The sequence below is a fragment of the Setaria viridis genome, chromosome 4 (assembly GCF_005286985.2).
Source record: "Setaria viridis chromosome 4, Setaria_viridis_v4.0, whole genome shotgun sequence".
Lineage (NCBI taxonomy): Eukaryota > Viridiplantae > Streptophyta > Magnoliopsida > Poales > Poaceae > Setaria > Setaria viridis.
The window spans coordinates 5,300,541-5,322,795 of NC_048266.2; the positions used below are offsets into that span (position 1 = coordinate 5,300,541).

The following is a 22,255-nucleotide window of genomic DNA, read 5'->3' on the forward strand; positions in this document are numbered from 1 at the left end:
GTTAAAAGCTCTCCTCGATCGAGAGCCGGCCAGATCAGCTCGCACGAATTAACCGTCGCCGTGATCTGGATCCGGATCTTCTCCCATCTGTGGACCTTCTCTTTCTCTATGCTCATTCGGCAACGAGTAACACGAGAGAGTAGTTCGTTCTCCACGTACAACTCCACCATTACTACTAAAAGATGGTGACCAGTTAGCAATGCCATTCCAACTCGATCCCTTTGGAAAAGAAGCACTTTCCAGCAACAGTTTCCTACCGGCGTACACCAGAACGAACCAACCTATAGTCGCCTAGGTACATACAGTGGCGTAGCCTGGTAGGCGAGTACAGTAGTGGTACGAACACATACGGTTGGAGTCCTCTCGATCTGCCTTTTTAATTTCGAGTTTGGACGACCTTTTCGTACCCGATTCGTTCATGCACGCACGAGAGCACGATGGCTTGTTTAGGCCGCGATCCGTGTCAGTTCCCACTGGAGCACCATTCAATACGCCCGGCGGAGCAATGGCGGCGACGCTGAGAGGCCTCGTCGTGCGTGGCCGCCATGGCCCCTCCCCTCGTGGCTCCTCCTCGTCCTCGACCTTCTTTGCTCAACTACCGGCTCCTCCGCTCCAATGCGTCCCGTCCTGTCCGCCCACCAATGTTTCCGGCCATTGGCAGCCTTTTGCTCTCGCCGTACGGAGCTCCGGCCCCCGAGGGCGGCCAGCGGGCGCCGGACGCGGCGGCCGGGGAGGGACCCGACTAGGGTGTGGTTGAGGCGCATGGGCCTCTTGAAGGGCGGCGCTTCAAGCGGCTGATGATGTCTGGATGCAACCAGGAGTCAAAGGGCATCATCTGCCACGAGTAGTTTAAAGTCCTTAAGGCAGTGTGGTGGGACCCACCAAAAATGCTGCCGTACGTACTATGCTGTGCGTAGGAATGGCCAAAATGGCATGGTTGGCCTGGTACAAAAATGGGAGCTTGGGCCACTAGCTGATGGGAGAAATGCAGTGACCAGATTATATCATGCCTATCTTGTTCAGTCGTACGTGCTTTTCAAAAAAACAAGAACCTTGTTCAGTATGTTAGAATGGATGAAGATGACTCTGTACGTAAAAAGGAGGTTCCAAAGAGATGCATGAAGATGATGACTGTACCGTCACCAGCTCGACCGGAAAGACGTGAAACGGCCTCGACGTTTTCGGGTTCTGATTCGCAACGGATTCGATCTGTACGCGTAGAGCAGCACTCTTATCCACTTTCGTAAACACAAAGTGCTTTCTGATGAAAGTTAAGTTACCCCCGGATGAAGGGAATATACAGCCAGGTGCAACGGCAGAGCCTGCAGCCAACGAACTGAAAAGGTTATGCCCTCTAATCAGGGAGGAAAGGTAGCCTGGTGATACCGTTCTGGTGTGTGTGATCATCCGTGTCATCATCGGTGCTCCCTGAGTCGGCGAGCCCGGCCGCGGTTCCTTGCTCAGCGCCGGTGGCTTCTTTGGCCGTGAAGTGTGGAAGGATTCTCAGGTGGGAGTTAAGATCCTGGCCTACGACCTCCCACTCGAGGCTGAAGCTCTCGACGAGATCCACTTGGGAGGCGATGATGCTTGGCGGTCTCGGCAGCAGCTGCACGCTCTCGCCTTTCGGGATCACCACTTGCTCGATTGCCAGCCTCGCCTCCTGGTACAATTGTTGAAGGATTGATTCGGGACGAGTAACAATGTTACAGTGAGGGCGGTCGGAATTCAGAAAACACTAGAAAGGAGGGGGAAACTGTGCAGGAATGATAGATGTACCTCCAGAGCATCAGTTTCCTCTGATGATCTCGCTTCTTCCTTGTCCTCATAATCTATCAACTCGTCCATGTGATCGTCGACGAGGGCACGGAGTGCTCTAGTGATTTGTGACAGGGAGTTTGTCTGTGAAGAACAGCAAGCAAACATAAGGAAAAAAAAGTTTAGTACTTATAAAAGAGTAAATTGGCACTGGGGTCGGAAATGAAAAATGTGCAGATAAAACCTTCACAAAAAAAACCGGTATATCTTGAGATTTCACCACAGCCTGAATCTGAGAATTCTTCTTGAGCTTCGAATGCAACGCGATCACCGCATCAGCTTCGCTGATATTGTAAGTTAAAGCAACAACGTCCTCCAACTCCAGCTGTTTAATGGCTTGCAAGGCAGTCGACTCGGAGATCTAGAACAGCCTATCCAATAAGTTACAAACTAAGTACTGAAAAATTAACGAAAAAACTTTGGGTGAAGAAATGAAAGCTAATGAAACTCGGTGAACATAGGTTATTATCACTACTGTTGCAGTGACAAGAGGGAATATGCAAACAAAGAAAGACAGTCAAGTTAACTGGATTAGGTGTTTTTACAATATTGTGTACCCAAACAAATTGGAAAAGCAAGCATGCGGATTAGAGCAAGTCACAAGACATGGCACCCCACACCAGTCCACAATAGCAACCTTCCGATACACTTTCCAAACAAAGATCATCAAGGATAATTGGTAGCATAGAGGCTTACGAGCAACTGACCAGCTCAGCTTACTTTTCAATGGTACATACCTACCTTACCCTAATAGTCCTACTATATATAACCAACAGCAAAGATTGCACTTTTGATCAATATCATAGAGGCTTAGAAGTAACTGACCAGCTCAACGTACTTGAGTGCTACATACCTACCATACCTGAATAGTTCTATTATATATAACCAACGGCAGTCAATTTAAGTATCAGAAAATGCCACTCTACCGAAAACAGCACTCTGCCGCCCTCTATATACAAAGACATTATCCAGAGAACCTACCTACTAAGGTAAAGGGGCACACTGCTCATAAAACTAGAGCATCAAAAGAATGAACTATTGAAGAAATCCATACCCCATAAGCGTATAGATTCAAGCTTGACTCAGCTTCATCTGACTTCTCTATATGTCCTTCAGCAGAATCAAGATTAAATGCAGAGTCCAAACTTCTTCTGGCATTCCTTAGAGAATTGCCGTCAAATTGAGTTGCATCTTCATAAAGACCAATATGCGATTGTTCCTTTTGCACAGAAACTTCCTGCACCAATCCCTTTGGACCCAACTTCCGAATTTCAACATTAGGTGGCTTGCCTGCACCAACAAAAGCGTAAATCATGATGACATCAGAGTTACTTATGTATGTGTCTAATATCATAAACATAGCATCAAATTTAACATGATAATGCAGCTAGAAAATAGAACAATCGGTGAGAACCTGCAAGTAGAGCATCTACTGTGGCTTCCAAACTACGATGGACACGTAATTCAGTTTTGGAGACGATCTCTGCAGCACATGTAAATGTTGATGGGCCCTTGCGCTCTAGGACAGTTTTCTGGACCCCTCTCCGGTTAGCTTCTTCATCACCAAGTGTGACACTCTTTCATACAAACAATTGGACATACAGTAAGAAATCTCCTTTATTTTGACAAAAACGGTAACATATAACGACAGAAAAGGAAAAGAAGGTAAAGTGCTTCTGTGCCTTCTGAGAAGAAAGCTGAGCGTCTGCTATAACAATTAGTTGCTAGATTGCACTTAAGCATTAGCCTTGACGATTTTTAGAACTAATGTCTTCCCGTGGAAAACATAGAAGCACCAATCAGGCAATCAGGAAGCAAACTATAAGAACCAAAAACTCACTTGCACGCTCAGACACATATGGCAAAATCAGTAGTTGTCCTATGTGGCTATATTATTGATCAGTGCACCAGGTTTAAAACTTGATTTGTAAATATAGTCTATTCTCTCACTTTTTTAACTATTCCATCTTCTAGAAGTTGACAACTTTTTTCTGAAAACCTCCATTGTAAACAAGCAAACAATCTGATAAATAACAATCTTCAATTGGAACATGTAACAGCTACAAAGCTGAGTTTAAATACAAAATTTGATATGTTACATTTCAAGCAGCAAGAACCAAAAAGGGTAAAATTACAGACAGGAATAGCAGAAGACGACATTTTGGTTCGGGAACCGGACACTGAATGAAATGCAGAATGTCCTTACCTGTATTCCTCCCACAAGCATCTCTAGTGATGGATTCATGATCAGATTCTCTATTGTTACACCATGGGCAGTTGCAACAAGCTGTATTCCCCGCTGGGCAATGGTGCTAGCAGCCATAGCCTCTAATTTTGTTCCAATTTCATCAATTACAATTGCCTGAGGCATATGGTTTTCCACGGCTTCTATCAGTACCTGATTGATACCAAATAAGTTAATTAGCATAAGCAGTAAGGTTTGCATTAAAAACACACCAGTATCTAACATACATATGAATTGATCCAATGCCTTCTTAAAAAGTAAGCGAGTGTTAACTAGTATACAAGCAAACAGAAAGGAAAAGGTCTGAGGTTCCAAGTTCCTGCCAAACACAAAGAAAGCTGACCTTGATCGGTAATTCAACCAGGAACGTGTGTAAGTTATCAAATTGATAGCTATAAACCCTCCATAAAAGAGGCCAGAAGACCTATTTTTTTAGAGTTTAAGGGACAAAACGCCCTTATCTGTACACATAGCAACAGGACCAAAACCAGTACCTCGTTCAAGTTCAGATCGCGTCACTGCGTTCAACCAGCGCCCCAGCAACCTTTGGGAACACTGCTCACTTACAAGTTACAACCACCAAAGAGCAAAATGACACCAACTAACTAGCAACTAGTTTCAGAGTGTCTAGCAGACAATACAGGGAGCACCCTGGAGGCACACACCTCACATGCAGCAGACTTATATAATACTGTGCATTATTGAATAGACAGTATATTTACACAAATATTTGACCGGATGCACAGTTAAGTAGAGTACTGATTTATATTCTTTATGCACGACATGTAAGAAGCTAACAATCGTATTCATACTTCAGAATGCAAAGGGTTATTTCAGGCAACAGACCTTGTGCTGCATATCTTGGTTAGGCACTTGCAACCTACGGGCATTGCCTATTCCTGGGTGAGGAATATCACCATCCCCACCAATCTCATTAGATGTATCAACAATCATCACGCGCTTCTTGTAATCATCAGCCAGCATTCGGGCTATTTCTCTGCAAGGCAAGACAACAAATCAAGGCCAAATTCGGTACATATTGGCACTCTGGATCACGAGCATTTGTGATTCTAGTTGCTACCAATATTTCTCACCAACATTGACTTCTAAATTTACATCTTAACAATCAAAGCTCGTGAATCCAATCCTACCTTATGACAGTAGTCTTTCCTACCCCCGGTGGACCGATGAGCAGTAATGACCCACCATCCTTAACCAAATCTTGAAGCAAATTGGCGCTCCCGGGCACTGCCCGCCCAACGCGGCAAGTGAGGCCTACAATGACGCCCTTCCGGTTCCGAATCGCGCTGATCCGGTGCAGCGTCCGGCTGATTCCGGCACGATTGTCCGCTCCAAAGTCACCAACCTACCAAAAAGGGCATAGCAGACTATAAGCAAACACGCTAACTCGCGAAGCGTAACAAATTAAGCGCAGCGGATTGAGACGGACTTGGGAGGTGGCGTGTTGGAGGTCGTCGAAGGAGATGGGGCGGTGGGAGAGGAGGAAGTCGCCGGACGGGAAGCGCGCGAGCGGGGGCCGGCCGAGGTCCATGACCACCTCCACGAGCGCCGGGAGCTCCGGGTGGGTCTCCACCCGCCGCCGAAGCTCCCCGGGGAGCAGCTCCAGAAGCCTCCGGAGCTCCTCCTCGGACCCATCCGGCCACGCGGCGCCCTCCGACACCGCCTCCTCGCCCTGCGCGGCGCGGAGGGGGCGCCGCACACCGCGGAGGAGGGAGGCGGGGCGAGGGGCGATCGGGCGCGAGGCGACGCAAGGGGAGCGGGAGGCGCGGCGGCGGGAGGGCGGGAGAGTGTGGGGAGGGTGGAGGGAGAGGTGGAGCGGCGGCGCCGGCGGCGGCATGGGTCGGGGCGCACGAGTGGAGGGAAAGAGTTGCGGGTGAGGAAGAGCTTTTTGCAATTTTACCCTTTCATTCAAACATCTGGCCTCGCCACTCGCCAGTTTGCCAATTTGCAATGGGAAACATTACAGCTTTGATTTTGCTACCATTTTGCTCTTTTAATCTATTTAACTTTCTTTTCCCTTGGCCTTTATATAAAGGGCCTGTTTAGTTGCCCGATTTAAAATCATTGTGCCAGCATTGTAGTATACTGTAGCGTTTCGTTTGTATTTGTGAATTATTGTCTAAATATTAACTAATTAGGCTCAAAAGATTCGTCTCGTAAAGTACAACAAAACTTTGCGATTAGTTTTTGATTTCGTCTACATTCAGTACTCCATGCATGTACCGTAAGTTTGATGTGATGGAGAATCTTCTTTTTGCATAGTGCCAAAGTTGAGATTTTAGGCTAACTAAGGTCTTGTTTAGTTGGCCAATTTGGGAGGTGCAAAATTATTGTGCCAGCACTGTAGCACACTGTAGCGTTTCGTTTGTATTTGTAAATTATTGTCCAAATATTGACTAATTAGGCTCAAAAGATTCGTCTCGCAAAGTACAACAAAACTGTGCAATTAGTTTTTAATTTCGTCTACATTTAGTACTCCATGCATGTACCGCAAGTTTGATGTGGTGGGGAATCTTCTTTTTGCATATTGTCAAAGTTGGAAGTTGGGTAACTAAACATGGCCTAAGACCAAAGTTCCATATAAAAAAATGAGAGCCGCAGCTGCGTGGCCTGTCAACGGTTGTCCTGCGCCGGCTGGCACGGTCGTCCCGCGCGGCCTCGCCATGCCCAGGCTGTGCATCCCGCGCAGCGGCTGCCGCCCAAGACAACCTCGAACTCGAATACAGGCATGGAGCAGGAAGCCGGTCATTCTTTCCCGCGCTGGTGTAGTGGTGTTCTTTTTTAAAAAAATAAAAAATAAAATTGTCTCCGGACTCTGCGACCGTCATTCTTAGCACCGCTGTCTTCCTTTATGGTCGCCATCGTCGTTAGTTAATGGGCAAGCAACACATCGAATGAGATTTTTTAAAATTTTAACCCTTTTTAATAATATTTTACAGATAAGAAATAACTTTCCATGTTCTGTATCCATGACAGTTGGGATAAGGGGCAATCTAGTCTTCTCATGTATCGGTTATGTCAGAATGGTAAAATAGTTACAGAATTAAGATGGCAATATTTTTTTAATGGTAAGTTGGCGAAGCCAATGTTTATAGAGGTAAGTTGGAGAAGCCAAATGTTTGAAGTCCTAAATTAACTCAGTGAGAAAGTGATTCTTTCGGTGTGCTGAATCCTAGCTATTCAGGCCGTGTTTAGTTGGGGAATTTGGGAGGTGCCAAATTACTGTTACAGCACTGTAGCACACTGTAGCGTTTCGTTTGTATTTGTGAATTATTGTCCAAATATTGACTAATTAGGCTCAAAAGATTCGTCTCGCAAAGTACAACAAAACTGTGCAATTAGTTTTTAATTTCATCTACATTTAGTACTCCATACATGTACCGCAAGTTTGATGTGATGGGGAATCTTCTTTTTGCATAGTGTCAAAGTTGGGAGTTGGGAGTAACTAAACATGGCCTCAATCTAGAGCCGCTTGATTTGATGACACGACGGGTCATATCACCCTACACCGAAACAATTGGATGGCAGTGTCTCCTGCTACAATACAAGGCATCTTATTGGCATCCATGATGGATCCAGCACGCGGGGCTAGGGGACTCTGACACCAAACCCTTGGAGCCCCTGAACCCCTCCAAAAAAAGTCCTGCCATGAAAACTTTGCTGGGAGGTTTGAATGTGCCCAAAGGTCGAAGACAACTTTGTTTCTACAATTCTACGCGAATTCTACGCGAGCCATTTGCTAGGCTACAACGAAAGGCTAATTGGCCTCAAAGAAGTTAGGAAGCCCAACTGCAGACCCATTCCTCATCAGAAAACCTACAAGATTCGTGCGCACTATATGTTGGATGGCCCCCTCCCCTATTTGTGCTATAGCCACGCCGCCGCCGGCCCTCCAACACGACGACCCCACCCGTGAGCGCCCCCACGCCATCTCTGCAAGCGCTGATGACCTAGCGTGCGCCACGCGTCCCCTGATGCGTCGCTGCCCCAAGCGTGCGGCCTTGCCGTGCCTACCCGCCATCCCACCTACATGCGCCGCCAACCCCATTGTGCGCTTACCGTGGTCGGAGAAGAAGATAAAAAATTTGAAATGTTGAATTCATTTTAGCCAAATGTTGAAGCAGGTAATGAAAAATGTTGAACGTAGAATTTTTTATAAGATATTTATTTATATTTTAGAAAATGTTGAATATAGTATTTTATAATGTTGGTCTAATTTCTAAAGTTGTAACGGGCTTATATACTAGCCCCACTCCCATCGGCCACATTTTGGTTCGGCCGTTCTCCTTGCGTGTGTGCGCGCGCGCCCCTCACCCTCGTCCAATCGCCGCCCGCTCCCGCTGCTCTCGTTTCCGGTGGCGCGCCAGGGCGACAGGAGGTGCTGGACGCGGAGCGCATGCCACGACGGGCAGGCGGACGCGCGATCCGCCGGTCCCAGTGCGCTAGGCGCAGTAGGACGCACGACGACGGGGCGCTGGCCAAAGCCGCCGACGCCCGACGCCAGGCTGCGCCTGCACGCCTGTGCTGGCCTGCTGCTTTGCATGGCATGGCGTCCGCGTTGCAGGCCTGTACCTGCATAGGCCGCAGGCAGGGAGGCTACTCATATCTCTACAGTTCTACTGCCTGGAAATGAATTCATGCTCTCTTGCGAAACATAAATAAACTCATGTTCAGAATAATTTCAGTAGACTCATGAAAGGCATCATGTTATGATCTCGCTCGAAACCTAATGGAATACAGATAGGATAGAGAATTGGGGATTTGGGAAGAAGAACAGAGCGCGGAAGGAACCACGAGGTTCGGAGTTTCAGATAACAGTTGATGAGTTCAACGATGTCGTTACTAGCGATGGTTAGATACCCATTCGCTCGAGTGAGCCATCTGGGCCAACCATGTACCCCCCTAAGATCATTTGCAGGCCCACCGCCCACTACAGATTCTACTGAACACATAGCAAAACACAGGATCGACTCGTCAGTTTCAGACAACTTCAGTAGCACTAGCCAACCTCCTTGAGTAACTTTTCTGTTATTTAGCAATTGGTTCGGTGGCTGGAGAATAAGACGTCACCAACTCAGTGGGCGCACGCTCAAAAGATGTTCATGTAGTTTCTCTCTACTTTGAACGGGGAACAAAGTTTTAGCAAGTAAGAGGACGTGCTTGTAGGTGATCAGACTAACTTGTGCAAAGCTGTCGAGGGAGGAGCTCACACGGTTTCGCTAGTCCAGAAGTCTCAACTCCAGTCTTCAGTCCTCTGCGAGCTTCAGTAACACGGCCGCTAGCGATGACGACATGAACGCCACTGGACTACTGGTGCCTGTGCTCCCACGTCGCCGCTCCCCGCAAAGCATTCCTCCAACCCCTCGCCCAGGTCTGTCCTGCCCTGCCATTCCACCTACTTCCTCCAATTTTGACAGCTCTTAAACCCGGACAGCTCGTCACCGTCGTCCTCGTCGTCATTGCCGCGGCACTCGCCGTCAGTCTGTCGCCGCACTGACGCAGCAGCTTCCAACAGCAGGGGCTCACGCACGCGGCGCCCCTCCCCCATGGAGTCGCAGCGGCTGCGGGTCCTGGACACCGCGCGCCTGTCGCCACCCGCCCCGGCGCCGCACGCCGTGGCGCCGCTCCCGCTCTCCGGCCTCGACGCCGACCGCAACGTGCTCGACGTCACCTTCCGCACGCTCCGCTTCTTCCCGCCTCCCCCGCCGTCCGTCGACCCCTTCGCGGTCCTCCCCCGCGCGTTCGCCGCCGCGCTCGGCCTCTTCCCCGCGCTCGCGGGCCGCGTCGTCCGCGACGGCCACGTCGCCCTCGACGCCGGCGCGGTGCCCCTCGTCCTCGCGGCGTCTGATCTGTCGGCAGCCGACGTCGACACCGACAGCCCTGGATCGGCGCTGCTCGACTGCCTCGCGCCGGGGGACGGCAATGGCGGCGGCGTCGCGGATGGCCCGGCGCTTGCGCTCCAGGCCACGCGGTTCGCGTGCGGCGGCGTCGCGCTCGGGATGCGGGTGGCGCACGCGCTCTGCGACGGCGCGGGCGCCACCAAGTTCCTCGCCGCCGCTGCGCGGTTCGCGCGCGGGATGGGTTCACCCGACGTGGCGCCAGTGTGGGAACGTCGAGAGCTGCTGGGGCCGAGGCAGCCGTCTCGCGTGGCGACGCCGGTGTTCGACCGCGTCCTCGAGCTCGACGGCGACGTCGCGCGGTGCGGGCCGTACGGCGCCGCGGGGGAATGGCACGAACAGCAGCGGCAGCTCGCCAGGGAGTGCTTCCACATGAGCGACGCGCGCGTGGAGGCGCTCAGAGCGCGGCTCGCCGACGAGGCCGGTCTCAGGCTCACGACCTTCGAGGTCGTCGCCGCGTTCATCTGGCGCGCCAAGTAAGCACCTCACCCCACCTGTTTAAGAACTGGATCACAGCCAGATGCTCACCGTGGTCGTGGATCGGCGAGCAGGGTCAAGGCAAACGGGACCAGCTCCGGCGAGGTGGTGAAGATGGTGTACTCCATGAACATCAGCAAGCTCGTCGACCCGCCGCTCCTCGACGGGTATTGGGGCAACGTGTGCGTCCCGGTGTACGTCGCCCTGGCCGCCGGCGACCTCACCGCCCAGCCACTGGCGGCGACGGCCGCCCTGATCAGGAAGAGCAAGCAGGCCGTGGATGACGAGTACGTGCGGTCCTACATCGACTTCCAGGAGCTTCACCGCGGCGAGGGCGTCACGGCGGGCGCCGTGAGCGCGTTCACGGACTGGCGGCGGCTCGGCCATGGCGACGTGGACTTCGGGTGGGGCGGCCCCGACGCCGTGCTGCCTCTCTCGTGGAGGATCCTCGGGAGCACGGAGCCGTGCTTCCTGCTGCCCTACGGCGCCGGGGACGAGAGGCGGCGACGGGGGTTCAAGGTGTTCGTTGCGCTGCGGCGCATGGCGGTGGCTGACTTCAGAGAGGAAATGCAGGACCTGGTGATGCAGCAGCAGCAGAGTTCTGCGGGAAAATTGTGAATTTGTTACTGACAGTCTGATACAGCAAACTGAATAATCCGCATCGAATTTGAACTGAATCTTCATTTGGATCAAATAAACCCTTTGGAGAATATACTCGTTCAATATGCTTATGATTGATTTACAATTTGATCCTAATTTTATGGACAGAACGAACTTGCAATTTTGTTCCAACAAGACCTTCCATTCAAGCAGATAGCCAGGCAAGTCTTATTACAACAGCACAGCAATGAATAGCAGATATCCTAGTCCTAACCAAAACCACTCTCATCAGATATGTCATATGTGCATAATCGCTCAAACCAAGCACATTCTACATTGGCACTCGTTGTTCCATATCACTGAAAGGAGACAAAAATGAAAAAAAAGAAAAGAAAAACAAACAACAAACTGTGAAAAACACGAGGACTTCACAAGATGTATCGTACAATGATCAGTAACCATTTCCAGGACTGCTGTCTTCATGCGCTGACTGAAGGAACCACTTGCTGCTGCTGCTGCTGCTTCTCTGGTCTCCCTTTCATTTCCTTGGCCTTTGGTTTCGGCGGAGTGCCTGCCGCCTTTGCTCTCTGCTCCTTCGGCGCCGCTTTCTTCTGATCGCTTGGAGGTGATGGTGATGGCTTCTTCTGATCAATAGGTGATGGTGATGGCTTCTTCTGATCAATAGGTGATGGTGATGGCTTTTTCTGATCAGCGGTTAACGGTGATGGCTTTTTCTTAGAGGTTTTCCGGTCATTGACGTTGTTGCTTAGGGTGATGGAGCCTTGCAGCTTCAGAGCCGATGGGTTTGTGTTGCTGTTATCCTTCTTTGCCTGTGCTTTCTTCGGGTTCTCGGGGTGGACCAGGGACCGCGGCTCCCATGGCCTTGCAGCTATCCAGCGGTCCATCCAGCTCCAGCCCCAGCCACCCTTCCCGACTTCATAGCTGAAGTTTCCTAGACTTGTGGCAGACCTTGCTCTCCACTGCAAATGATAAAATACATCATTGTCTTGACACTGTTGAGGTGCACTCACTCACTCAGAATGCTGCTATGTGTTCTCTTGAACAAATTATGATTGTCGTGGTTCAGAGTTAAGGCATGTGTCTAGATTTAGACTGAAGTTTTGAGCCTTTCGTAAGTTGACTTCAATCATAGATATTGATTTATGTACTATAAATGAGCCGCAACATTAGAAATAACAGTTAGTATAAACCTGATGGTTGAACGCATAGGCCATGGCTCGCTCACGCTTCACTGCTGCTTCTTCCCTTTGTTGTATCCTAGCAAGTATTTCATCCATAGTATCCGAACCTCCATTCCATTCAACCTAATAAAAGATGGAACCAAAAAACAAAAAATGCAATATCATTAACAAAATATTACTTTCTCTGACTAGAGTTCTTTGACAAGTGAGTGAGTAAAAATAATTTACAAGGAACATGACTCTTGAGGGTTAACACTCACCTGCAAATTATGTAGTTTTGCCTCGAGTTTCATTTGATTCTCCTGCTTCTTCTTCCTGTTGCGCCCTTCGGTGACCATGAAAGCACGCCGGTTTCTTATCTCTGACTGCAACTTGTTCCAAGACTGTATATAGCTCAGTGTGGCAGCAGTCTGCTTCTTAACTGGATTGGCTTGACCAACAACACGCAATCTTTTAATGCCCCTGAGACAACGGAGGGTTTTCCTCGCCTGCAAGTAAGTGATGAGCAGTGTTGAAGAAGGGGTAACAATCCATTTGTAAAATGTCTGAATTCAGCAGTCTACGTAACAGTAGTGAAATCCATATCATCAACGGTTCATGTTACCTTGTATTTCCGAAACGCGTTCTGAATCCGTGTAGCAGCCCATTCCTCGAGTGCTGCATTGTCTTCATGGTCACTACTGGAAGAAGGGCCATTCGATTTCTGATTTGTCTGGCTGCCTCCATTTGGTAATTGACCAGCGAGCTTCATTGGCAAAGGAAATAGGTAAAAATGAGGCTGATGATCATTTGTACAATATTCGACCATTAGTTTCTCTAAGGTATATCAAAACCCTCAGCAACAAAAGATACTTTATCGATGTCAATTAGGACTGGTGGACCAAAAGTTTCATTAGGCCAACTGATCTCTGAATACTGATGTAGGAGGGGAAAAAAGTCATAAAAGGTCAAATTAGTTGTCAAATTACTTTGGCTGGCCAGTCTGAGTTCAAAAGTGAGAGTTGAACATAACACATCTCATTGAATTTTGGCAACTGAATCAAATAAAAACTTTAGAGAAATGCCTACCAAATGATAAATGTAGGTTCTTATAGGGTCCCATGCAGACTACAGCAACATAGAAGAAAACAAGCAACTGTGGCATATCTAGTAAAGATATCAACTACTAAAGAAAATGATATTTAGCATGTTCAATTAGTCATTGGCCAGGCAAACAATATCGGATTTAATGATGTCAGTTGATGGGCCCAGTTACCAGTGGCCACAGATGACATCTAGATATGCAGAAGGTTAGCACTTAACTCTAAGTCTCCAACTCACACCTGCTCCCAAAACAAAACGCACATACACGCACACACCAAAAAAAAAAAGCCTCTAACTTACACAGTTCAAGCCAGCATAATGTAGTCTCCCGTTATTGCCTTGAACAGATCAAATTTCCTTACAAATGTTTCAACATTTATTTAGGAAGAAAATGCCATGGGAGATCAATACAAAATATCATGACCGTTTAATCAGTAGTCAAACTATCCCAATGACAAATCCAAGTTCAAAAGTGATACTTGAAACATAGCATGGCTTACTGAATTTATGAATCAAACCAAAATGTCAAGAAATGACTGCTCAATGATAAATGCAGGTTCTTGGAGGGCTCCATGCAGATTATATCCTAAAGCAACACAGAAGAAAACAAGCAACCGTGCACTGTCTAGTAAACAATTCAACTACTGAAGGGAGATAAATATTTGATATTTTGCATATACAACTAGTCATTATCCAAGTAGATGGTTTAAGATTTCTTGCTATCAGTTGATGGCCCTGTTAGCAGCAGCCAAAGGACATTCCGGATATGCAGAAAGTTATTATCCTGAAGGTAGCACCTAACTCTAACTCACCCAAAGAGAAACTGTTCTATAAGTCAACATCAGTAACTTTCCATTATTGCTACCAACAAACCAAGCTTTCCTTACAGCCAACTTTCTAATTATGATTGGCACAGGCACAGCAACAGTACACCAAGTTGGCTCAGATGATAGGATGTCCACTTGTCCTGGCCATTCTTTAATGATGGAACAGAATGAATGGCATCCCTTTTCAGGTTGCTTGGAAGGCATGCAAGGCAAGCTGGTGTACAGGACATCCAGGAGGGGCTTCGAAATTGGGGTAGAAAGGCTATCTTTTTTTTTTCTCTCGAGGATGGGAATGGAAGAAAAGATGATGGAGTACCTTTGCGTGCTTTGACTTTGCCCGTTTCGATTTTTTCTTGCTGATGATCGTCTTGAACCAGTCCCCGGACCCCATGGCTTCAACAGGGGTGCACCGCAGGGATCAATTTGTGTTCAGGTCCGCTTGCTTAGATCACAAGGAAAATGAAGGGGAATAGATTAGCTAGGATGTGTAGTTTAAAAAACTGCAAAAGAATAATGACTTCACGTGATGGTGCAACATTCGTTGATCACGGCGTGGAAAATACTATTACGGACGAACCAAGTTCAGAGCCTTGTTCTGAATCTCTCTGATACTATGACTTGAGTAAAAAAGCAAAAACTTCTTGAAGTGAACAAACATCATAGTATTTCTGAATATCTACAACGAATTTTTACAACAAGAATGAGAAACGAAGTTCCTTTCGGTGAGAAAGTCCCTAGAAAATTGTATTCAGATTTCAGACAGACACTTTGCCAAATTGAATAAGAATGTTAACTCAAGTTAAATCGAGCAAGCTGAGTAATAAAACAGAACTCAAGAACCCATTGAAATCTTTCAGAACTGGCAAGTTCCCTGCAAGAAAGGTTGGTGCTTTCTCCTTCTAACCTGAACAAGAAGACCAAACCCCTGGGGAAACCAGCCCATGGCTCATCGAATCCTCTGTTCATCCATCGGAGCGCAAAGAAAGCGGGCACCCCTCGTAAACCCAGAGCCGAAACCAGACCAAGAAGGGCAAAGCCCAGGACCAGAGAGCAGAGGAACAAGCAGCAGGGAGCAGAAACTAAGTACCTGAGGTTCAGCCTAGCCTGAATCCGATCAGGAGTTGCTGTCAGGTGGGGGGAGATGGCAGAGGTCGGAGGTCAGGGACGGGAGGCAGCCATCGGAAGCAATGGATCTCCTTCCTCTCCAGCTTTCGGAGAGGGGGGGTGCGGTGGGAGGGAAGGTGGAAAGGTGCAGGGTTGGAGTTAGATATAGGTCCAGATCAAGTCCCTTGTCCAATTGCTCCCCCGTTGCTTTCTTTACTCGCGCATCCCTCGGCCACTGACCACTGACTGCTGACTTACTGACTTTCACTTAGTGCGTGATTGCGGTGTTAGTGGTTACTTTTTGACGGTAAATAAAGGGGGACAGGAGGCAGCTTCACCTTGACTTCTCCTTAATGACCCACTTGGGCAGAGCAAAGCAGAGCAGAGTATGGCATGCTGCTTGCAGAATACAGGCTGCAGTTTTTTTTTTTACTATCACTGTTCATTCATGTGAAGAAACCTCGGAAACTGTCTGAGTTAAAAGGAAGTGTGAGCAAATAATAGAGGTACTAATTGTCAGGTAATTGTACTGGCAGTACTCCTGGTTGGTGAACGGTGAGCAGCAAACTCTTAAGCCATTGGTGACTGGTCACCCATGGGCAATCTTGGAGCCCTCCCAGGCTTAGGATGCTCATTTGCATTGCTGGTCCAATCAAGACTATGCTGCAGGACCATCTTCAGAGGCACCACTACATCAGCATCTCTATGTTTTTCCTGCTAGAGTCGAGGTGGAGCATTCTTGTGTATTATTTGGTCCAAACTTGCAGTCAAGACTGTGATGGAGCATCATTCAGAGGCAAGAACACCGCACCACTGCTATTCCACTTATGCTATCTGGTCTCATGGAGTAGAAATGGAAGAGAAAAAAAAGAATTCCTGGTCTGAATCTGCAGTGGCCTACACAACAAAACAACACAGGCCTTTTCCCCTGATGAAGACCATTGCTATCTGCGGTGACTTGGCCAGCTCTGCTGATCAACCCATGGCAGAACGGTGACCAAGCGAGTTCTGAAGAAGCCGCCGATAAAAGAAGGGGATGCGACGAGCACGTTGGGCTGGCTTGGCCAGTTTACAATTCCAACGGTTGGTGCGCTGGTGTTGTTCCCTTCCCCTGCCTCACAGCCCACGCCAACAGCGACGGCGGAGCTAATCCCTGGCCGGACAGCCGGAGATCCATTTGCCACGCCGGCGCCTGGCGCGCCGGTGATTGGCCGCACGTCTGCCGGAAAGCCGAAGCCCTAGCTGCAGTCTACACGTTTCCAGCAGTAAACCTCCCCATTTTTGCCCCAGACAGTAGGCGCCATAGGTGCATGCTAAAAACTGAAGCCATGCAATGCAGAGGTGAAGATCTTAGGTTGTTGTTGTTAGTGTACTGTCGTGGAGAGACAGCACGTCGGGGTCGTCGTGTCTTTGTACAATTATGGTGGTGGTGATGAGTGCAATGCAAGGTAATGTGACTGCCCCATGGGTGATGTGTAGTGCATGATGTGCCATCAGCAGCTTCAGAAAAAATGATACCTCAGCAGCTAAAAGGCTGGAGGTACAGAGATGAATGAATGCAACTCGTGCACTAAATGTCAAAAGATTAAGAAGAATCAAGCGGTGCATTAGTTAATACAGAGAAGTGGAGTACTTCTATAATATGTGCTGACAAATTATTTTATTGGTGGATTGAAAAATGGCCTCGGAAATAATTTATTGTAAATTGCATGGAAGTAGTAGGGCAGGCCTCCCCTCTTGCCACCGTAGTCGAGAATTTTACTCCCTTCATCCCAAATTATAGGTTATTTTGACTTTCGTAGATTCATAGACTTTATTATGTACTTAGATATACCTTGTGTCTAGAATGCATCTGGAAAAATCAAAATGATCTATAATTTGGAATTATAATTTGGAATTAAGGGAGCAGGTCACTCAAGTCGTTCCCATTGGCCCGCGTAAAGTCGCATACCATGTCAGCTCAAGTGGCCTCCACGATGGAAGAGTGTGCAGATGTCAATTTGGCCTCTTGGCAAATAATTAAATATGACCTAGTTTTTCAGGTTGGCGCTAGATAAGTGCAAATGTCGAATTGCCCCCTACACTGTAAATTTCAGTTGCCCCCCTGGACTATTCGAAGTGCAGATTTCAGATTGGCTACTGTGCTAAGTGTAAATTTCAGGAGGAGAAACTAGTGAGACAAAAAATATGCGGAGGTTGATTATTCACGTGTCCTTGCAAAAGCTCCATGAAAAGTTCAATACCTCGTTGCATGATTGCACTAGCACTTCTATGATAAAATCGCTCTAAATTTGCAAGTGACGAGCAACTACGGTAGCAAGTCATGAAATTGCTCGACAGTGTGTAAATATCCTCATTATGCTCAGAAAATTACCAAACTAAAGTGGTCAAAGATTACCTCTTCACACCGTACGTGAACCAAGTGCTTAGATTTTTATAATGAAAAAAAAAACTCGAGACTCAGCGATTATGGGTCGCATTCTAGCAGTGGGACGGTGGAAGGGATTTCAGAGCCATTGTGGGCGATGGTCGTGATTAGCCGTGATCTCCCTGCCCCGCTGCGTGGATATTCCAAACAGCGTTGGCATCCATTTGCAATAGAATTAGCACCTTGCCGCTGACTCCATTTGGATGATCAGGATCCCAACGCAAACCGACACAGGCTTCTTCATTCTTGAAAAGTAAAATAAAAAAAACAAAACAGGCAGAGGAGAAATGTCTACTGATTGATGGTATTTCAATTCTCAACCGGGAACTTGAGTCATAATCAAATGCTCAGAAAATCCAGCTGCCGCAACCAGCAGCAAGACACCCGAAAACGAACCTCGAGCAGGGGTCCTGATTGAGCATGATTCGACTGGTGTAACCGACTGCGGTTTGCGTAGCTGTTGCAACCTTCTTCTTTTTTTATATCTGCGTGCATTTGATGATGATGAAGAGATCGGCTGGAAGATCAGGGCGTGTACACGCAAGCTGTTGTTGCCTCCAATCATGGCGACAACGACGCAACCGCCATGTCAACATCAGATGACAAAATGGAGCGACGAGCTTAAAGATCGAAGATACCTGCACGAGAGCAATCACAGGAAACAGCAGGAAGCAATCGCCAATTCGGTGTATACGGAGTGACAGGCCAGCATGAACTAGCTACCCGTGATTAGTAGTATAGTACATGAATATGAGTATATAAATATTACCGTGTGAATCATATGCAAATTGAAACTGGTGGCGGTTTGTGGCAGTTGAGTGCAAGATTATCAAAAAAGGAAAACAATAATGTGACAGTTGAGCATACTACTAGGCTCAGGCTGGGTACAGAACTGCAGATTTTGTCGGCCATCTTTTTTGTCTGAAGTTGTTGTCGGCTGTGTTTGACTGTCCCTAAATCATCACATTTATCACAAATCCTGATCATTGTTTTACTTCTTTTTTTTCCGGATTTTTAATTGTTTTTATTAGTGTTTGAAATTTCCCCACGGAATCAAGCGGCCAGTTGCAGGATCATTGAGCCCGGCCCGGCCCATATAGCAAAAAGTCTGGCTAGGAGGCTTCTTCCATTTCTCCGGCTTCCTTAGCCTGGACTTTCCCCGCCATTCGATTTTACGGGCTGGGCCGATAACAGAAATCGTGCATTCAAACCATTTGCATGCACATGCATGATTCGAGAAGAGCCAAAATAAAAATAAAAATAGAAATAAAAACTACGGCTTATCAGCAGTTGAGCACGAGCGAATCACATTGCATCCGCTGCTTGATCGTTGAATTGTCCTTTTCAGCTAGTACTCCAACCAATTTATAATTATGCCCATCCAATAGATCGAACTTTTCACATGCAGATGCAGCAGGCAGCCCAGAAGATTATCATGTACTAATTCTATCTTATGAAAATTGAACTTCTGAAGAGAGCTTTGATTATGTGACTTTGGGAGACTCCTGGGACCACACTGCATGCTGTGGACCCCACGCATCAGTAGAACAGCATCCATGCATCTGTGGATACTGCTTGGTACACGCCTGGAGAAATCCGGTTTTCAGGCAGAGTGTTCTTCGAAATGGACAAACTCAGTTGAATGCATTTAGAACGTATGTAGCAGTTGCAGCCTGTAGTCCTGTAATCAAAGAACAGGCCCACAGCCGTTTTCAGTTGCTGTCCCACTTCCAATCAGTAGGCCTGTTTTGGAGTAGTCTTGGTCCGATAACTCCAAACTGAAGCAGGTTTTTCAAAAAAAAAAAAAACTCCAAACTGAAGCACATGAAAATCCTAGCCTAAATATCCGGTATCCCATTTTCAGAGTTGATTATTCCCTTACGATGGGGGGTTTTGGATTCTCTAGTATGTTATCATTGCCGTGCTTGAAATTAACTGGCTAAGAACGTTATCTTCTAGAAATGCATTGGTAAGTGAAGGACCGAAAGGGCGACCAGAGGGGGGGTGAATGGGAGCCTATAAAAATTTTTAATGAGAATAAGGCCTATGTCCCAAATGCAACCCCACAGCACACTGCGCGTTGTATCGTCAAGATGACGCAAGTCAACTCGTGACAGGCTCACCCTAGGAACGATTTGACACGCTCAAGACATAACGGAAGCAAGACATGAAATTACTCTAACAAGTTTGCTCAAAACACAATTAACCAGATCACTCCTAGCTAATCCGTCAACTAAGCAAAAAAGAAATAATAATTTAAAGTGCTAGGCGTGATTAGCAAATGAGAGAGCAAAATAATTAATAGTTAGACTTGATTAGCAAAAGTGACAACTAATTAAAAGCTAAGCAAGTGACGCAAGATGACTCACTAATTCCAAGAATTAAAAATAGAGAAAACTTGAACTCACAGTGGTGTCACAAAATGAGGCAGGACTTGTTCACGTGAATCAGCCTGGGAGCTTGTTCGGCCTGTGCACCTCGCGTGGGTCACCTTGTGTGCTGCTACTTCACATGGGCTTGGCCTGCTAGTGCTGCCTTGAAGCTTGGGCCAGCGTATGTGCAAGCTGGGCTGCTGCTCTACCTTGTTGCCTGGGCCACGAGCACCTGCTTGGGCCGCCGCAAGCTCCTGCGCTAGCTGCACTTGCTCTGGCCCGTGCTGGACTGGACCGCTAGGAGTAGCGTGCTGGGCTGGTCCGCCTAGCCGCTGACGGCCCGCTCGCTGCTGCAACTTGCACGTGCGCCCCGCGTGCCTGTGCGATCGATTGCTGCTGCGCTTCTTCCTGCGCACGAACAGACAGAGAGAAACAAGAACACCACGAACACCACTTAAACTTCAAACTAAAAATACTCCCTCAAAATTCCATGAATCGAGACAAAACTTGAGCTATAGATGCGCAACCACAAGTGCGAATAGATCCATGAGAAAGATCTCAAAAAGCTCAAGTATCCATCACGGATTTTAGAGAAAACCGAAATCCTAACTCAAAAACGCGATTTGGGAAAAACTCAAAATCAAGCCGGATTCGTGAGGGATTTGAAAGGAGATCATATCACGAATGCTCTCCAAGGTCCTAGCAACATTTCCCTTCAACCAATCTCACAAGATTCGGGCTCAAACATGATGAACGAAAAATCCCCAAAAAATAGTTCCGAAAATAGGGAAAAAGAAAAACGCTCGGGAATCAAAGATTTAGCACGATTTGAGACAACAAATAAAGCTAAATCACGAGAACATCTTCTATACAAGATGAGGACTAGCCTCCTCCCTTCATCCACCCACTAAAGATGAAGAAATCAAGAGAAAAGAGTAATCACACCCTAATCCCCCTCTCTCCTCTCACTTTAAGCACATGACTAGCCTCTAAGCAAATAGATAATGAGTTGCTAAGCAAAGAGGTACTGAAATAACCAGCCCCCCATCCCTATTTATAGTCCAGGACGAAAGACTATACTACCCTTACAGCTACAACTAAGATAACTACCCACGCAGGGGCATTTTGGTCCAAGTTTTTATACGTGCATCGGACGGACACGCCGCCTTCACGACTTTGCTTCGCCTCGACGCAAGCTTCGCGATGACGCCACGTGCCCTCCTTCTCGAAGCTCCGGCCGCACCGGGCTCGCCCCCGGTTTTGAGGCCCAAACCGGGAAACCTGCCTGCGCGGTGGTTTTGAGGCCCAAACCACCCAAACCGTCCATTGACGCGTGTCCGGCCTCCGCCAAGCCTCCCGCTTGACTCGACCGACGTCGTCTCCAACCTGTCATGCCCTCTCGCCATTCCGTGCACCATGTGGATCGCCGTGACTTCGCCCGGACTCCTCGGGTCCATCGGTCCAAGCCTACTCGCGTTCATCCTTCACCGCCCTTGGTCCATCGGCATGAACCTTTCGCTTGACCTTCACCGCACGCCGTCGACCGTCACATCGCATCCTACACCTGCACATCACAAGCCAAGAGAAACATCAAACCAACACAACGTTGTCAATCACTCATCATCCAAGGGTGACCACCATTGGTCCTCAATCTCCCCCTTGATGAGTGCATTGACAACACCCCACAAATTCATAGTATTGAAACAGAAAAACAAGAAACTCAAAATAGAAAAATCTCAGTCCCCTAAGATAAGGGCAACGGCTCTACACAACTGAGACAAAATCATGTGATCCCTCAAGAAGAGGCAGAAAATGGGCTCAACACCAATCACATGAAAATCCAAACTCAAATCAAAACCGGCTCCTCAAGAAGAGGTAAACAGCTCAACACGACCAGTATAAGGGCATAAGAGCATAACAAGAGTATAACAACTCATAAATACTCCCCCTGAACATATGCACTCCCCCTGAAATCATGCATACATGCAAAGTCTCCCCCTTGATAGATGAAAGAGTTTGTGTAGATTTCTCTCCCCCTTGTTGACAATGCAATCATCAAGAGCATGAAAGCACAAAGTGCATGCCATGGAAATGCAGAACCTAACAAGCTTCTCAAATATATCACAATGCACTCTCAAAGGCTACTAGGGAGATAAAGCTTGATAGATCATAAGAAACAATAGC

The 22,255-nt window shown here is 47.6% G+C and overlaps 3 protein-coding genes across 5 annotated transcripts; 1 reads left to right on the forward strand and 2 right to left on the reverse strand.

Annotated features, from left to right (window-relative positions):
* Positions 1-1,212: 1,212 nt before the first annotated feature.
* LOC117854222 (protein SEEDLING PLASTID DEVELOPMENT 1) lies at positions 1,213-5,933 on the reverse strand. The gene is made up of 9 exons (XM_034736524.2): positions 5,511-5,933; positions 5,212-5,426; positions 4,907-5,057; positions 4,022-4,213; positions 3,230-3,392; positions 2,870-3,105; positions 2,000-2,176; positions 1,777-1,899; positions 1,213-1,660 (listed from the first exon to the last, which is right to left on the reverse strand). The coding sequence occupies exons 1-9, from the start codon at positions 5,916-5,918 to the stop codon at positions 1,355-1,357; spliced, it is 1,971 nt and encodes a 656-aa protein (XP_034592415.1). The 5' UTR covers positions 5,919-5,933; the 3' UTR covers positions 1,213-1,354.
* Positions 5,934-9,017: 3,084 nt separating this feature from the next.
* On the forward strand, positions 9,018-11,200 carry LOC117852241 (3'-N-debenzoyl-2'-deoxytaxol N-benzoyltransferase). Its single transcript, XM_034734248.2, has 2 exons — positions 9,018-10,454; positions 10,530-11,200. Exons 1-2 carry the CDS (start codon positions 9,628-9,630, stop codon positions 11,071-11,073), a joined length of 1,371 nt encoding a protein of 456 aa, XP_034590139.1. The 5' UTR covers positions 9,018-9,627; the 3' UTR covers positions 11,074-11,200.
* Positions 11,201-11,236: 36 nt separating this feature from the next.
* LOC117852242 (protein IQ-DOMAIN 9) lies at positions 11,237-15,421 on the reverse strand. Of its 3 annotated transcripts, none has more exons than XM_034734253.2 (6): positions 15,255-15,421; positions 14,484-14,605; positions 12,862-13,002; positions 12,518-12,745; positions 12,267-12,380; positions 11,237-12,035 (listed from the first exon to the last, which is right to left on the reverse strand). In XM_034734253.2, the coding sequence occupies exons 2-6, from the start codon at positions 14,556-14,558 to the stop codon at positions 11,535-11,537; spliced, it is 1,059 nt and encodes a 352-aa protein (XP_034590144.1). In that variant the 5' UTR covers positions 14,559-14,605; positions 15,255-15,421; the 3' UTR covers positions 11,237-11,534. The 3 variants fall into 3 exon arrangements, with proteins under 3 accessions (XP_034590144.1, XP_034590142.1, XP_034590143.1); XM_034734251.2 differs by having other exon boundaries at positions 14,484-14,609; positions 15,255-15,420; XM_034734252.2 differs by lacking the exon at positions 15,255-15,421 and adding an exon at positions 15,072-15,230 and having other exon boundaries at positions 14,484-14,609.
* Between the last annotated feature and the right edge of the window lie 6,834 nt (positions 15,422-22,255).

What these genes read in the sequence shown, in the direction of transcription:
- LOC117854222 (XM_034736524.2), bottom strand. Translation starts at nt 5,918, where the DNA reads ATGCCGCCGCCGGCGCCGCCGCTCCACCTCTCCCTCCACCCTCCCCAC. An exon ending in ACCAAGATATGCAGCACAAG is followed by an intron (nt 4,214 to 4,906) that starts GTCTGTTGCCTG and finishes GGTATCAATCAG; the next exon opens with GTACTGATAGAAGCCGTGGA. An exon ending in TGCTTGTGGGAGGAATACAG is followed by an intron (nt 3,393 to 4,021) that starts GTAAGGACATTC and finishes TTTGTATGAAAG; the next exon opens with AGTGTCACACTTGGTGATGA.
- LOC117852241 (XM_034734248.2), top strand. Translation starts at nt 9,628, where the DNA reads ATGGAGTCGCAGCGGCTGCGGGTCCTGGACACCGCGCGCCTGTCGCCA. An exon ending in GCGTTCATCTGGCGCGCCAA is followed by an intron (nt 10,455 to 10,529) that starts GTAAGCACCTCA and finishes ATCGGCGAGCAG; the next exon opens with GGTCAAGGCAAACGGGACCA.
- LOC117852242 (XM_034734253.2), bottom strand. Translation starts at nt 14,558, where the DNA reads ATGGGGTCCGGGGACTGGTTCAAGACGATCATCAGCAAGAAAAAATCG. An exon ending in CAAAACTACATAATTTGCAG is followed by an intron (nt 12,381 to 12,517) that starts GTGAGTGTTAAC and finishes ATCTTTTATTAG; the next exon opens with GTTGAATGGAATGGAGGTTC. An exon ending in CCTATGCGTTCAACCATCAG is followed by an intron (nt 12,036 to 12,266) that starts GTTTATACTAAC and finishes TATCATTTGCAG; the next exon opens with TGGAGAGCAAGGTCTGCCAC.